General features: G+C 49.0%; 1 protein-coding gene across 1 annotated transcript in view; it reads left to right on the plus strand.

Annotated features, from left to right (window-relative positions):
* CACNA1A (calcium channel, voltage-dependent, P/Q type, alpha 1A subunit) overlaps positions 1 to 12,074 on the plus strand; it is a 196,294-nt gene that overhangs the window by 113,332 nt on the left and 70,888 nt on the right. Inside the window, 5 exon segments of the mRNA XM_011994944.1 lie at positions 2,733 to 2,832; positions 4,243 to 4,403; positions 6,140 to 6,277; positions 8,377 to 8,578; positions 10,988 to 11,152. Of these exon segments, the coding sequence (XP_011850334.1) occupies positions 2,733 to 2,832; positions 4,243 to 4,403; positions 6,140 to 6,277; positions 8,377 to 8,578; positions 10,988 to 11,152 (766 nt within the window).

Genomic DNA, 12,074 nt, shown 5'->3' on the forward strand with positions numbered 1-12,074 from the left:
AGTGACTGTCCAACGTGTATCTCACACCTGGGGGCACAGCCTTGAGATGATAATGATGATACTGGTTTTAAAAAGAAAAAAAATGTTCAGACTGCTGAATCCTGGAGTATATCTCTGCCTGGCAGGCTAAAATACAATTCTCTTCTTATTCCCTGAAAACGAAAGAATGGAGTCCTTAAAAAAGCAAATGGTGTGAAGAGTGATGTTTTTACACTGGATACTGAGACACATCGTGATGGGGGTCTCTGGGGGCAGCTCTGCTCATGACTCCGGAGGTCACTGTGGGGAGATGTTTTCTAGGTGACCCCCCCCACCCAAAGACTCCAACCTGGAGGCATTCACGTGTCCTGAGACCACCTGCGAGGCGCAGACTAGGGGCTGGGACAAGAATCAAGATTAAAGGGGAAATGGCCGGGCGCAGTGGCTCACGCCTGTAATCCCAGCACTTTGGGAGGCCAAGGCGGGTGGATTACTTGAGGTCAGGAGTTCGAGACCAGCCTGGCCAACACAGTGAAACCCTGTCTCTACTAAAACTACAAAAATTAGCCAGATGTGGTGACTCATGCCTGTAGTCCCAGCTCTTCGGGAGCCTGAGGCAGGAGAATCGCTTGAACTTGGGAGGCAGAGGTTGCAGTGAGCCGATCATGCCACTGCACTCCAGCCTGGGCAATAGAGCAAGACTCCATCTCAAAAAAAAAAAAAAAAAAAAAAGCTTAAAGGGAAAATGAACACAGAGAAGAAGAATAAATTGCACTGTTACACTGTAAGCCTTTGAAGAGTTTTCTGTCTAAAACCAGAGACTGAAGAAACAAGATTAACTCCGAAACAGCACATGGGAGCTGGCAGGAGCCAGTGGTGGGCAATCAGGAAATGCTGTCGGAGGGAGCAACATGTAATTTGGGCTTTGAGGACCGGGTAGTTCTGTGACTGGAGAAGTGGAGGAGGGTCATTTCTAGCAACAGGAACAGTATATGCATAAGCAGACAGAGGCAAAAGAACGTGGCTGGGGCTTGAGATATGTAGCAATAAATGAGAATGCAAAGATGAAGGTAAGTTGGGCTAGATTTCCAAGAGCCTTGAATGCCATGCCCAGAAGTTCGTGCTTGCTCTTCTAAGAATTCAGGTGCTCCAGAAGAATTCTGAGCAAGAGAAAGAGTGACATGGTCATTGGCTTTGGCCACTGTGTGCATAAAACATGGAAGAAGAGAGAGACAAGGGAATGAGGAGCAAGCTGGGAGATGGGGGATGGGGGATGTCACCCAGGAACGGATGGTGGTATGTTAAGAAAGGTGACCCACTGGGGACGGGGATAGAGGACAGGCAGTTGAACATGACTCTCAGGTTTCCGGTGTGGACAACTGGATGGGTCATGAGTGCCATGAACCACAAGCTATTCATGGTCCCACTCGATACCCTCCTTTTGGGGGGCCTGAGTCATGGTTGGCCAAGGGTGTCATGGCATCTCTGGGGTCTGCATTGCTAAGCTCAGTTCCAATAGATCTTGGACTGAACTTCTGTGCGGTCCTCTCTGGCAAAGATGGGCTCAGAGCGCCTTGGAGCAATGCAGCAGAGATCATGGCAGCAGCCGCATCAGCATCTGAAAGGAGCAGCACGCGGTTATTTTCCCCACTGCGGCCTCAGGGAATACGGTGGGGGAGGAGAGATGTAGTATAAGGGCCACTTTAAGCATCTTCCAGAATCCCATTGGAAGGGGGAGAAAATCCCATTTTTTGAAGAGCCCACTGATACCACCTTTAAAAAGAATACACAGGGGGGCCAGGTGCAGTGGCTCACACCTGTAATCCCAGCACTTTGGGAGGCCAAGGTGGGTGGATCACGAGGTCAGAAGATCGAGACCATCCTGGCTAATATGGTGAAACCCCGTCTCTACTAAAAATACAAAACAATTAGCCGGGCGTGGTGGTGGGTGCCTGTAGTCCCAGCTAGTTGGGAGGCTGAGGCAGGAGAACGGCGTGAACCTGGGAGGTGGAGCTTGCAGTGAGCCGAGATCGCGCCATTGCACTCCAGCCCAGGTGACAGAGCAAGACTCCGTCTCAAAAAAAAAAGAGAAAAAAGAAAAAGAGCTGTGACCAGGCACACTGGCTCACACCTGTATTCCCAGCACTTTGGGAGGGTGAGGAGGGCAGACTGCTTGAGCTGAGGAGTTTGAGACCAGCATGGGCAACGTGGTGAAACCCCATCTGTACAAAAAAGACAAAACCATTAGCCGGGTGCAGTGGCATGTGCCTGTAGTCCCAGCTACTTGGGAGGCTGAGGTGGGAGGATGGCTTTAGCCCAGGAGGTGGATGTTGCAGTGAGTCAAGATCGTGCCACTGCACTCCAGCCTTGGTGACAGAGCCAAACCCTGTCTCAAAAAAAAAAAAAAAAGAGAAGAAAAGCTATGCAGAAATGGGGGTGGGAAATCAGCCAACCCCCTTGTGCTGGGTCTCAGGGACACTCCATGCAGCTGCTGAGGCCCAGCCAGATGGCAAAGGGCCCTCAACCAACCCTGGGACCAGAACCACAAAAAGCCACCTACTTACTGGCTCCTGAGCCCAAGCTTAACAGGTGAAACGGACCACTCTTCACCAGGAAGGGCAGGGCTGTGCCAAGCTCACCCCAGACTTCTAGGCCTGGGAGGGTAGAGTCCCATGGAGCTGTGGGCTGCCCCCTACCCAACCTGACCTCTGCTTCCTCTCTTCCCTTCTCCCCACCCTAACATTCCTCCACAGTGGCAATAGCAAAGGAAAAGACATCAACACGATTAAATCCCTCCGAGTCCTCCGGGTGCTACGACCTCTTAAAACCATCAAGCGGTTGCCAAAGCTCAAGGTGAGATTGAGAGATGGTGGGGTGAGGTGGGGGGACTGTCACGGTTATCATGTACGGTTGAGCAGGTTGCACACTGCTCAAGGACAACACATTAAAGGAGGTGCTGATAACATCCTAGCCATCGTATATGGATATTTGTATTATTACAACTTCCCAGCAGATGGCAGTAAAGTGAGTTGATCTAAAATAATCTGTGTATTATGACAATTTTTCTTTAGATGAAATGTCTCATAGTTAAGATCCCTTTTTCTAATTCACATGAAGGCATCATATGGATTTGAAAGGGTATAATCGTCATCTGGGAAGCAGGAACTAGATTTCTTGTTCCATAAAATTTTGACTTTTCATCTACCTATTCTAGGCTCTAATAGCTCCCATTCCAAAACAGCATAAACCAGCATTTCCCAAAAGTCTGTCATTGAAAAAGAAAAAAAAATTAAAGGAAATAAAATCCAGTCATTAGAGCACCCACTTTCAGTGTATGCTTCACCTGAGGGTCCCCAGTATTATCTCTTATGTAATATGTTTCTTTAAATCAAATTACACCTGTAATCCCTGCATTTTGGAAGACCACGGCAGGAGTATTGCTTGAGCCCAGGAGAATGAGACCAGCCTAGGCAACATAGTTAGACTCTGTCTCTATCAAAAATTAAAGAAGAAAACAGATACTGTTATTGATATCTAACCAAATATGGTGCCTGCCCAAGGCTTTGAGCATTGACAACTGCTCTTTCTTGGTTAAAGAGGGAAAGTGTCAATGGTAGGTGTTAACATAGTAGCAATTTCTCCTTCACTCAAAAGGACTGAGAGAATTGGAGAGGAAGTAACTTTGTTACCTTGTTTTTCTGTGTTGGGCTCACTTTGTATCACTTAAAAGCATCTCTGGTATCCCATTTGGGAGTTTTAGATCCATAGAAAGCCAGGATTGAGTCCAACTTCTCCAACACTTATTTCTGAAAGCTGGGGGGCCTTACCCTAAGGACTTGACTTATGACCTTGCCTGTAAAATGGGAATGATAGTGGCTGGACGTGGTGGCTCACGCCTGTAATCCCAGCACTTTGGGAGGCCAAGGCGGGCAGATCACGAGGTGGAGAGATCGAGACTATGGTGAAACCCTGTCTCTACTAAAAATATAAAAAAGTAGCCGGGCACGGTGGTGGGCACCTGTAGTCCCAGCTACTCAGGAGGCTGAGGCAGGAGAATGGCGTGAACCCGGGAGACAGAGCTTGCAGTGAGTGCTGAGATCGTGCCACTGCACTCCAGCCTGGGCGACAGAGCAAGACTCCATCTCCAAAAAAAAAAAAAAAATGGGAATGATAATGGCAGTATTCTGGTATTATGGGCCACTGGAGGCAGAAGGTTGGGCAGGTCCTCAGCCCCTCATGTTCTCTGTCAACCCCACCCCACAGGCTGTGTTTGATTGTGTGGTGAACTCGCTTAAAAACGTCTTCAACATCCTCATCGTCTACATGCTATTCATGTTCATCTTCGCCGTGGTGGCCGTGCAGCTCTTCAAGGGGAAGTTCTTCCACTGCACTGACGAGTCCAAGGAGTTTGAGAAAGATTGTCGGTGGGTCTCAGCTTTCTGGCACATTCCCATGGAACTAGCAGGTGGACAGGGGGGAAGTGGCTAGAGGCATCGGCCACTTGGGCTCAGAGACTGGAGAAGTGGTGAGCCTTGGGAGTGACTCAGTTGCAACCAGCTTGGATCTTGGGTAGAAAGAAAACCGGTTTTAGAATTTGAGTCACCACCCATAGCCACAGGATGAGTCATAAGCAAATTGCTTGACCTTTCAGTCACCGCCCTTGTCATGTGAGGGATATTAATACACGTCCACAGTTCCTTACTTGAAATCTTTACCGGCAGATGTGTTTTAAAGTTGAGAATATTTTGAGATTTTAGAAAGGTTGGACTGTGTACATCCCATGTCGGACATGACATCCTCAGCTGGGTCTAAGGCAGCCCTATAATCAAACACAATATTTCTGCCATAAAATGTATATTCACACCAAATGGAGTAAATAACAAGTATAAAGAGCTTCATGTCCAATCAGATCAGGTTTCATTGCCAAATAGGTAAGAGGCCAGGTGCAGTGGCTCACACCTGTAATTCCAACACTTTGGGAGGCTGAGGTGGGAGGATTACTTGAGGCCAGGAGTTGGAGACCAGGTTGGGCAACATAATGAGAGCCCATCCCTACAAAATAAATTTTAAAAGTTAGCAGGGCATGGTAGCACACACCTGTAGTCCCAGCTACCTGGGAGGCTGAGGCGGGAGGATTGTTTAAACATAGGAGTTCAACGCTGCAATGCACTATGATGGTACCACTGCACTCCAGCCTTCGTGACAGAGTGAGACCTTGCTTCTCAAAAATACATACATATAGGCCGGGCGCGGTGGCTCACACCTGTAATCCCAGCACTTTGGGAGGCCGAGGCGGGTGGATCACAAGGTCAGGAGATCGAGACCACCCTGGCTAACACGGTGAAACCCCGTCTCTACTAAAAATACAAAAAACTAGCTGGGCATGGTGGCAGATGCCTGTAGTCCTAGCTACTCGGGAGGCTGAGGCAGGAGAATGGTGTGAACCCGGGAGGCAGAGCTTGCAGTGAGCCCAAATTGGGCCACTGTACTCCAGCCTGGGCAACAGAGCGAGACTCTGTCTCAAAAAAAAATATATATATATATACACATACATACACACACACAATACATATATATATGTGTGTGTGTGTATATATATATGTATGTGTATATATAGTGATATTGTTACCAGTGTAAAGTGGCATTTTGCAACACATGATAGCCTGTTGTTATCTTGATGGCTATTTATTGAAATTAGGAGGATGCCAGATGTCTGGGTAGGAGTCTGGAACTAACCCTTGTTTCCTGCCTTGAAAAGGAGTAGCAACCTCCCTTAGCCTGATGAACCTGTGAATGTCCGATGTGCCTCTCTGCCTCCTCCTAAACTCCCCCCACCCCACCCCCAGCAAGCCTGAGGCTCTCACCCCGAGGACTAGAAGTTATCACGTTGGAAGCGTTGGGCCCTGGGTCAGCTCTCCCACCAGGAGTAAGGTCGTGCCATCACCCATGGATTTATCACGAAGTAGATGCACACGTAATCCCCCACGAAGCACAGGGACGCATGGTGGCAGGGTGGTGAGCCACTGCTTCCCAGGCCGAGGGAGGCAGCCTAGACTGGTGGACCCCTCTTCTTTTCCCTCCCCCTGTCTCTGATAACCAAAGACAAGTGCAAGACGGCCCCTCTTTCCCGTTTGCTAACAGTCCCCACTCTCTGTGGCAGAGGCAAATACCTCCTCTACGAGAAGAATGAGGTGAAGGCGCGAGATCGGGAGTGGAAGAAGTATGAATTCCATTATGACAACGTGCTGTGGGCTCTGCTGACCCTCTTCACCGTGTCCACGGGAGAAGGCTGGCCACAGTAAGTGGCCCGACTAGAAACCTACCCAGGAGGAACCCCAGGGAGCAGGAGGATAAAGGGCCTGAGAGCTTAGCAATAAGAAAGGTCTTGGAAGCTGGGCATGGTGGCTCACGCCTGTAATCCCAACACTTTAGGAGGCCAAGGCAGGTGTATTGCTTAAGGCCAGGAGTTTAAGATCAGCCTGAGCATCATGGCAAAACTCTAAAAATACTAAAAATACAAAAAAAAAAAATAAAAAAAACAGCCAAGCATGGTGGCTCACACCTGTGGTCCCGGCTACTCAGGAGACTGAGACAGGAGAATCCCTTGAACCCAGGAGGCAGAGGTTGCAGTGAGCTGAGATTGCGCCACTGCACTTCATCCTGGGTGACAGAGCAAAACTATGGCCTCCTCCCCACCCTGCAAAAAAAAAAAAAAAAAAAAAAAAAATTTGAACCATTTGCGGTGGCTCGTACCTGTTATCCCAGCTACTCAGGAGGCTGAGGTGGGAGGATTGCTTGAGCCTAGGAGTTCAAGGCTGCAGTGAGCTGTGATTATGCCATTGCACTCCAGCCTGGACAACAGAAGGAGACCCCATCTCAAAAAACAAAAAGAAGAAGAAATTGGTATTTTTTCATCATGGACTTTTTGCATTAATTTTGATTTTTAAAAATATTGGAGCAAAAGATTATCTTGATTACTGAGATTTTCAGTACCCCCTTAATTCGCACCCAAAACAAATGCCTCCCTCCCTCACCTTGTCCAAGTCGTAGTCTTCCTCTCAGAGGTCTGGAAATGCCAGGCCAGAAGCTTGGTAGATTCCAGCATGTACCCTCGTTATCCTCACCTCCCTGCCTCTCTTAGCAAATATGCCAACCTGAACATGCCCTTCTGCCCACCCTCACACACATCCAGTACTCACACACATGGGTATAGTGCTAACCCACAAGGCCCCTTTGAGCAAAGTTTTTTAAAACACCCCTTTCTCAACAGGCTTCACTTCCATCTGTCTGAAAATCATCACAATAGACTTAAATGATTTTGTTCAAACAAGGCACTGGAGGGCCACCTGCCAAAAAATTGTCATCATGAATACACAAGTCTATCATGCCTATCATGTGAAAGTAACACTTAGACACAGCCTTTGAGCAGTGCACAACCTGCACAACTGTACAGAGCTTCTGTGCACTTACCTACTCTCATACATATCCTCATTGCACCACCTGTGCTCAAATACCCACTCCACATTCATACACCCATCTCCACTCCCTCCATTGCCACAACCTGTCTTTAAATCCTAACTTGGCCACTTCTAAGTGGGTGATCTTCAGCACGTCCCTTTAAATTGCCCAACCTCAGTTTCCTCATATGCAAACTGGAGCCAGTAATAACCTCCCTGAGAGGGTTGCTGAGCAGGTGGGAATGAATCGTTGAATATTGTTTCCAGCACACAGCAAGCCCTTCATGCACTGCAGTAGAAATAACTGACATTGGCTGGGCGTGGTGGCTCACACCTGTAATCTCAGCAGTTTGGGAGGCCAAGGCAGGTGGATCACCTGAGGTCAGGAGTTCAAGACCAGCCTGACCAACATGGTGAAACCCCGTCTCTACTAAAAATACAAAATTAGCCAGGCATGGTGGCGCATGTCTGTAATACCAGCTACTTAGGAGGCTGAGGCAGGAGAATCGCTTGAACCCAGGAGGCGGAGGTTGTAGTAAGCTGAGATCACACCATTGCACTCCAGCCTGGGCAACGAGAGCAAAACTCCATCTCAAAAAATTAAAATTGGACCGAGCATGGTGGCTCATGCCTATAATCCCAGCACTTTGGGAGGCCAAGGCGGGCAGATCCCGAGGTCAAGAGATCAAGACCATCCTGGCTAACATGATGAAACCCCGTCTCTACTAAAAATACAAAAAAAAAAAAAGTTAAAATTAAGAAATAACTGACATTGTTGTCAAGCTTTCAAAAAACAGTGACTACTTAAATTTCTTTTTCATTTCCCTCTATTCCTGTTCCGCCATCTTACTTCCACCCTCTCTCCACCTTCCTTATCACCCCTTGGGTCCTTGTCTGTCTCCTTCCTGTTCCTTCCCTCTCCCTGCCCCATTCCTTTCAGGGTCCTCAAGCACTCAGTGGACGCCACCTTTGAGAACCAGGGCCCCAGCCCCGGGTACCGCATGGAGATGTCCATTTTCTACGTCGTCTACTTTGTGGTGTTCCCCTTCTTCTTTGTCAATATCTTTGTGGCCTTGATCATCATCACCTTCCAGGAGCAAGGGGACAAGATGATGGAGGAATACAGCCTGGAGAAAAATGAGGTGCCACTTCCAATTCCATCTGTCCTTTAAAAACTGGGGACACAAACTTTAAAACACATACACACAACACCCAGGAACCCGTTTCTAGGGGCACCTAGGGGAGAGAACAGAGGCATCCTCCAAACCGAATTCAGGGCTTCAGGGCAGTCCTTCATGGAGTTCCAGAGGAAACAGGTCATATAGTGTATGTATCAGTCAGTTTAGTCTGGGTTGTACCGCAGTAACAAGCAACCCCAGATTTCATTGCCAAATATCCACAAAGGGACTTATTTTTTGCTCACACTACATGTCGAGATCAGCTGTGGATCTTCTGCTTGTTATCTTTATTCTGGTTCCCAGGCTGGCAGAGCGGCAGAGCAGCCTCCCTCTGAGATGCTCCAGATGAAAAAGAGAGTATGTCAGACTGAGGCTCAGCTCTTCATGCTTGTGCTCAAAAATGACACACGTCACTTCTGCTCACATTTCATCAGCCAAAGCAAGTCACACATCCATTCTGATGTCAGTGGAGTGGGGAAATACGATCTCCCCTAGTGAAGGGTGGTGAATATTTATGAATGAAAAGCCAAGCCAGGTGTGGTGGCTCACACCTGTGATCCCAACATTTTGGGAAACTGAGGCAGGAGGATCACTTGAGCTTAGGAGTTTGAGACCAGCCTGGCCAACACAGCAAGACCCCATCTCTACTACAAATCAAAAAAAAAAAATAGCTAGGCATGATGGTGCACACCTTTAGTCCCAGTAACACGGGAGGCTGAGGTGGGAGGACGCTTGAGCTTGGGAGTTCGAGGCTTCAGTGAGCTATCATCATGCCGGTGCACTCCAGCCTGGGCAACAGAGCAAGACCCTGTCTCAAAAAAAGAAAAGGAAAGAAAATCCAGTCCCCAGTCTACCAGAGAGTATAGACATGATTCTTTGCCTCTCTGGCATCATTCAAGCTAAATAGAGGACTTAGAATATATCCTCTGCTCCCTTGACCCTTAAGACTTAATAACCACTATTCCTCCCTCTCCCTCCCTCGAAGAGAAGAAGCAGCAGCAAAGTATTCAGTAAGAAAGAATGGGCTGGGCGCAGTGGCTCACGCCTATAATCTTAACACTTTAGGAGGCCAAGGCAGGAGGATTGCTTGAGCCCAGGAGTTCAAGAACAGCCTGAGCAACATAGTGATACCCCATCTCTATGATTTAAAAAAAAAAAAAAAAAGTTTTAATTAGCTGGGTGTGGTGGTGCATGCCTGTAGTCCCAGCTACTCAGGAGGCTGAAGTGGGAGGATCACTTGAGCCCAGGAGGTCAAGGCTGCAGTGAGCTGTGATTGCACTGCACTCCAGCCTAGGTGACAAAGCAAGCCCCTGTCAAAAAAAGAAAAAAGAAAAGAAGGAAGGAAGGAGGGAGGGAGAGTGGGAAGGAAGAAGGAAGGAAGGAAGGAAGGAAGGAAAGAGAGAGAAAGAGAAAGAAGGGAGGGAGGGAAGGAGAGAGGGAGGGAGGGAAGGAGAGAGGGAGGGAGGGAAGGAGAGAGGGAGGGAGGGAAGGAGAGAGGGAGGGAGGAAAAGGAAGGAAGGAGAAAGAAAGGGAGGGAAGGAAAGAAGGAAGAAGAGAGAAAGGAAAGGAAAGGGGAAAGGGAGGAAGGAATGAAGGGAAGGAAGGAAAAAGGGAATGAAGGAGGGAGGGAGGAAAGGGAGGGAGGAAAGGGAGGGAGGGAGGGAGGGAAAGAAGGATAAGGCTTCAGTTTGATTTGGCACACTTGGTAGCTGTGTCACCTCAGGCAAGTGGTTTAACCTCTCTAAGCCTCTATTTTTGTCATCTGCAAAGTGAGGTCATTGATAGTACCCACTTCCCATGTTTGCATTAGCCATGCAATAATGGGGAAATGTCAGTGCAAAATTGGCAAATGGTGACGTTTCAAGCAACTGTAGCTGTTAGGATAAGAAAGCAATGGTGAGGGCCAGGTGCGGTGGCTCACACCTGTAATCCCAGCACTTTGGGAGGCTGAGACAGGCGGATCAGGAGGTCGGGAGATCGAGACCATCCTGGCTAACACGGTGAAACCCCGTCTCTACTAAAAATACAAAAAATTAGCCGAGCGTGGTGGCGGGCACCTGTAGTCCCAGCTACTCGGGAAGCTGAGGCAGGTGAATGGCGTGAACCCGGGAGGCGGATGTTACAGTGAGCCGAGGTCGTGCCACTGCACTCTAGCCTGGGTGACACAGCAAGACTCTGTCTCAAAAAAAAAAAAAAAAGAAAGCAATGGTGAGAAGGAGGAGGGAGCCCCCCAGGAATCCTGGCTGGGGGCAAGAGAGGCAGAAACTCAAGCAGAAGCACTTGAGAACCATGACGAGTTAGACAGAGGGTGCCCGGTATACAGCCACCTTCCTGCTGCCTCTGCCACTCTCACCACTGGCCTCTCTCCCACAGAGGGCTTGCATCGATTTCGCCATCAGCGCGAAGCCGCTGACCCGACACATGCCACAGAACAAGCAGAGCTTCCAGTACCGCATGTGGCAGTTCGTGGTGTCTCCACCTTTCGAGTACACGATCATGGCCATGATCGCCCTCAACACCATCGTGCTTATGATGAAGGTAAGCGCCCTACACCAACCCCCAGCACTGCTTAAGCCCCATCTCCTTCCTGCCTCTACCCTCGTAAAATGAAACCATCTGCAGTTTCCCAGACAGACCACATTCTGGATCACCTCTGAGATTTTGTTCCTGCTGTTCCCTCTACCTGACACACGGTTCCCACCACTCCCCCTGGCCAGCTTCTTCCTCCCAGCTGTACCTGCAGACCTCTTCCTCCAGAAAGCCTTCCCTGACCACCCAAGACTGCTTGAGGTGCCCGTCTTAGCAGGCATCCTATCTTTATGTCGCCTGCCACAAAAATCAGCGTCAGGTTGCACAACGGTGTCCCCACCCACTTGTGAGGACCTCATCCCAGAATTCCTAGAGTCCAACAAGGATCTGGCTCGGACAGAACAAGAAGCTCTCTATAAATGTTTGATTAATGAAATGAGGGAGCTGGGCGCGGTGGCCCATGCCTGTAATCCCAGAACTTTGGGAGGCCGAGGCGGGCAGATCACCTGAGGTCGCGAGTTCAAGACCAGCCTGAACAACATGGAGAAACTCCATCTCTACTAAAAATATAAAATCAGTTGAGCATAGTGGTGGGCATCTGTAATCCCAGCTACTCAGGAGGCTGAGGCAGGAGAATCGCTTGAACCCGGGAGGCGGAGGTTGCTGTGAGCCGAGATCGCGCCATTGCACTCCAGCCTGGGCAACAAGAGCGAGACTCCGTCTCAAAAAAAAAAAAAGAGAGAAAAGAAAAGAAATAGAAATGAGGGAGGAGGGGTAGGCGAGGGCCCTGAAATCCCCAGGGACAAGGAGCTGCTTCCAAAAAAAAACTCTGAGGCCGGGCGCGGTGGCTCAAGCCTGTAATCCCAGCACTTTGGGAGGCCAAGACGGGCGGATCACGAGGTCAGGAGATCGAGACCATCCTGGCTAACAT

This window comes from Mandrillus leucophaeus, unplaced genomic scaffold (genome assembly GCF_000951045.1).
Source record: "Mandrillus leucophaeus isolate KB7577 unplaced genomic scaffold, Mleu.le_1.0 Scaffold463, whole genome shotgun sequence".
NCBI lineage: Eukaryota > Metazoa > Chordata > Mammalia > Primates > Cercopithecidae > Mandrillus > Mandrillus leucophaeus.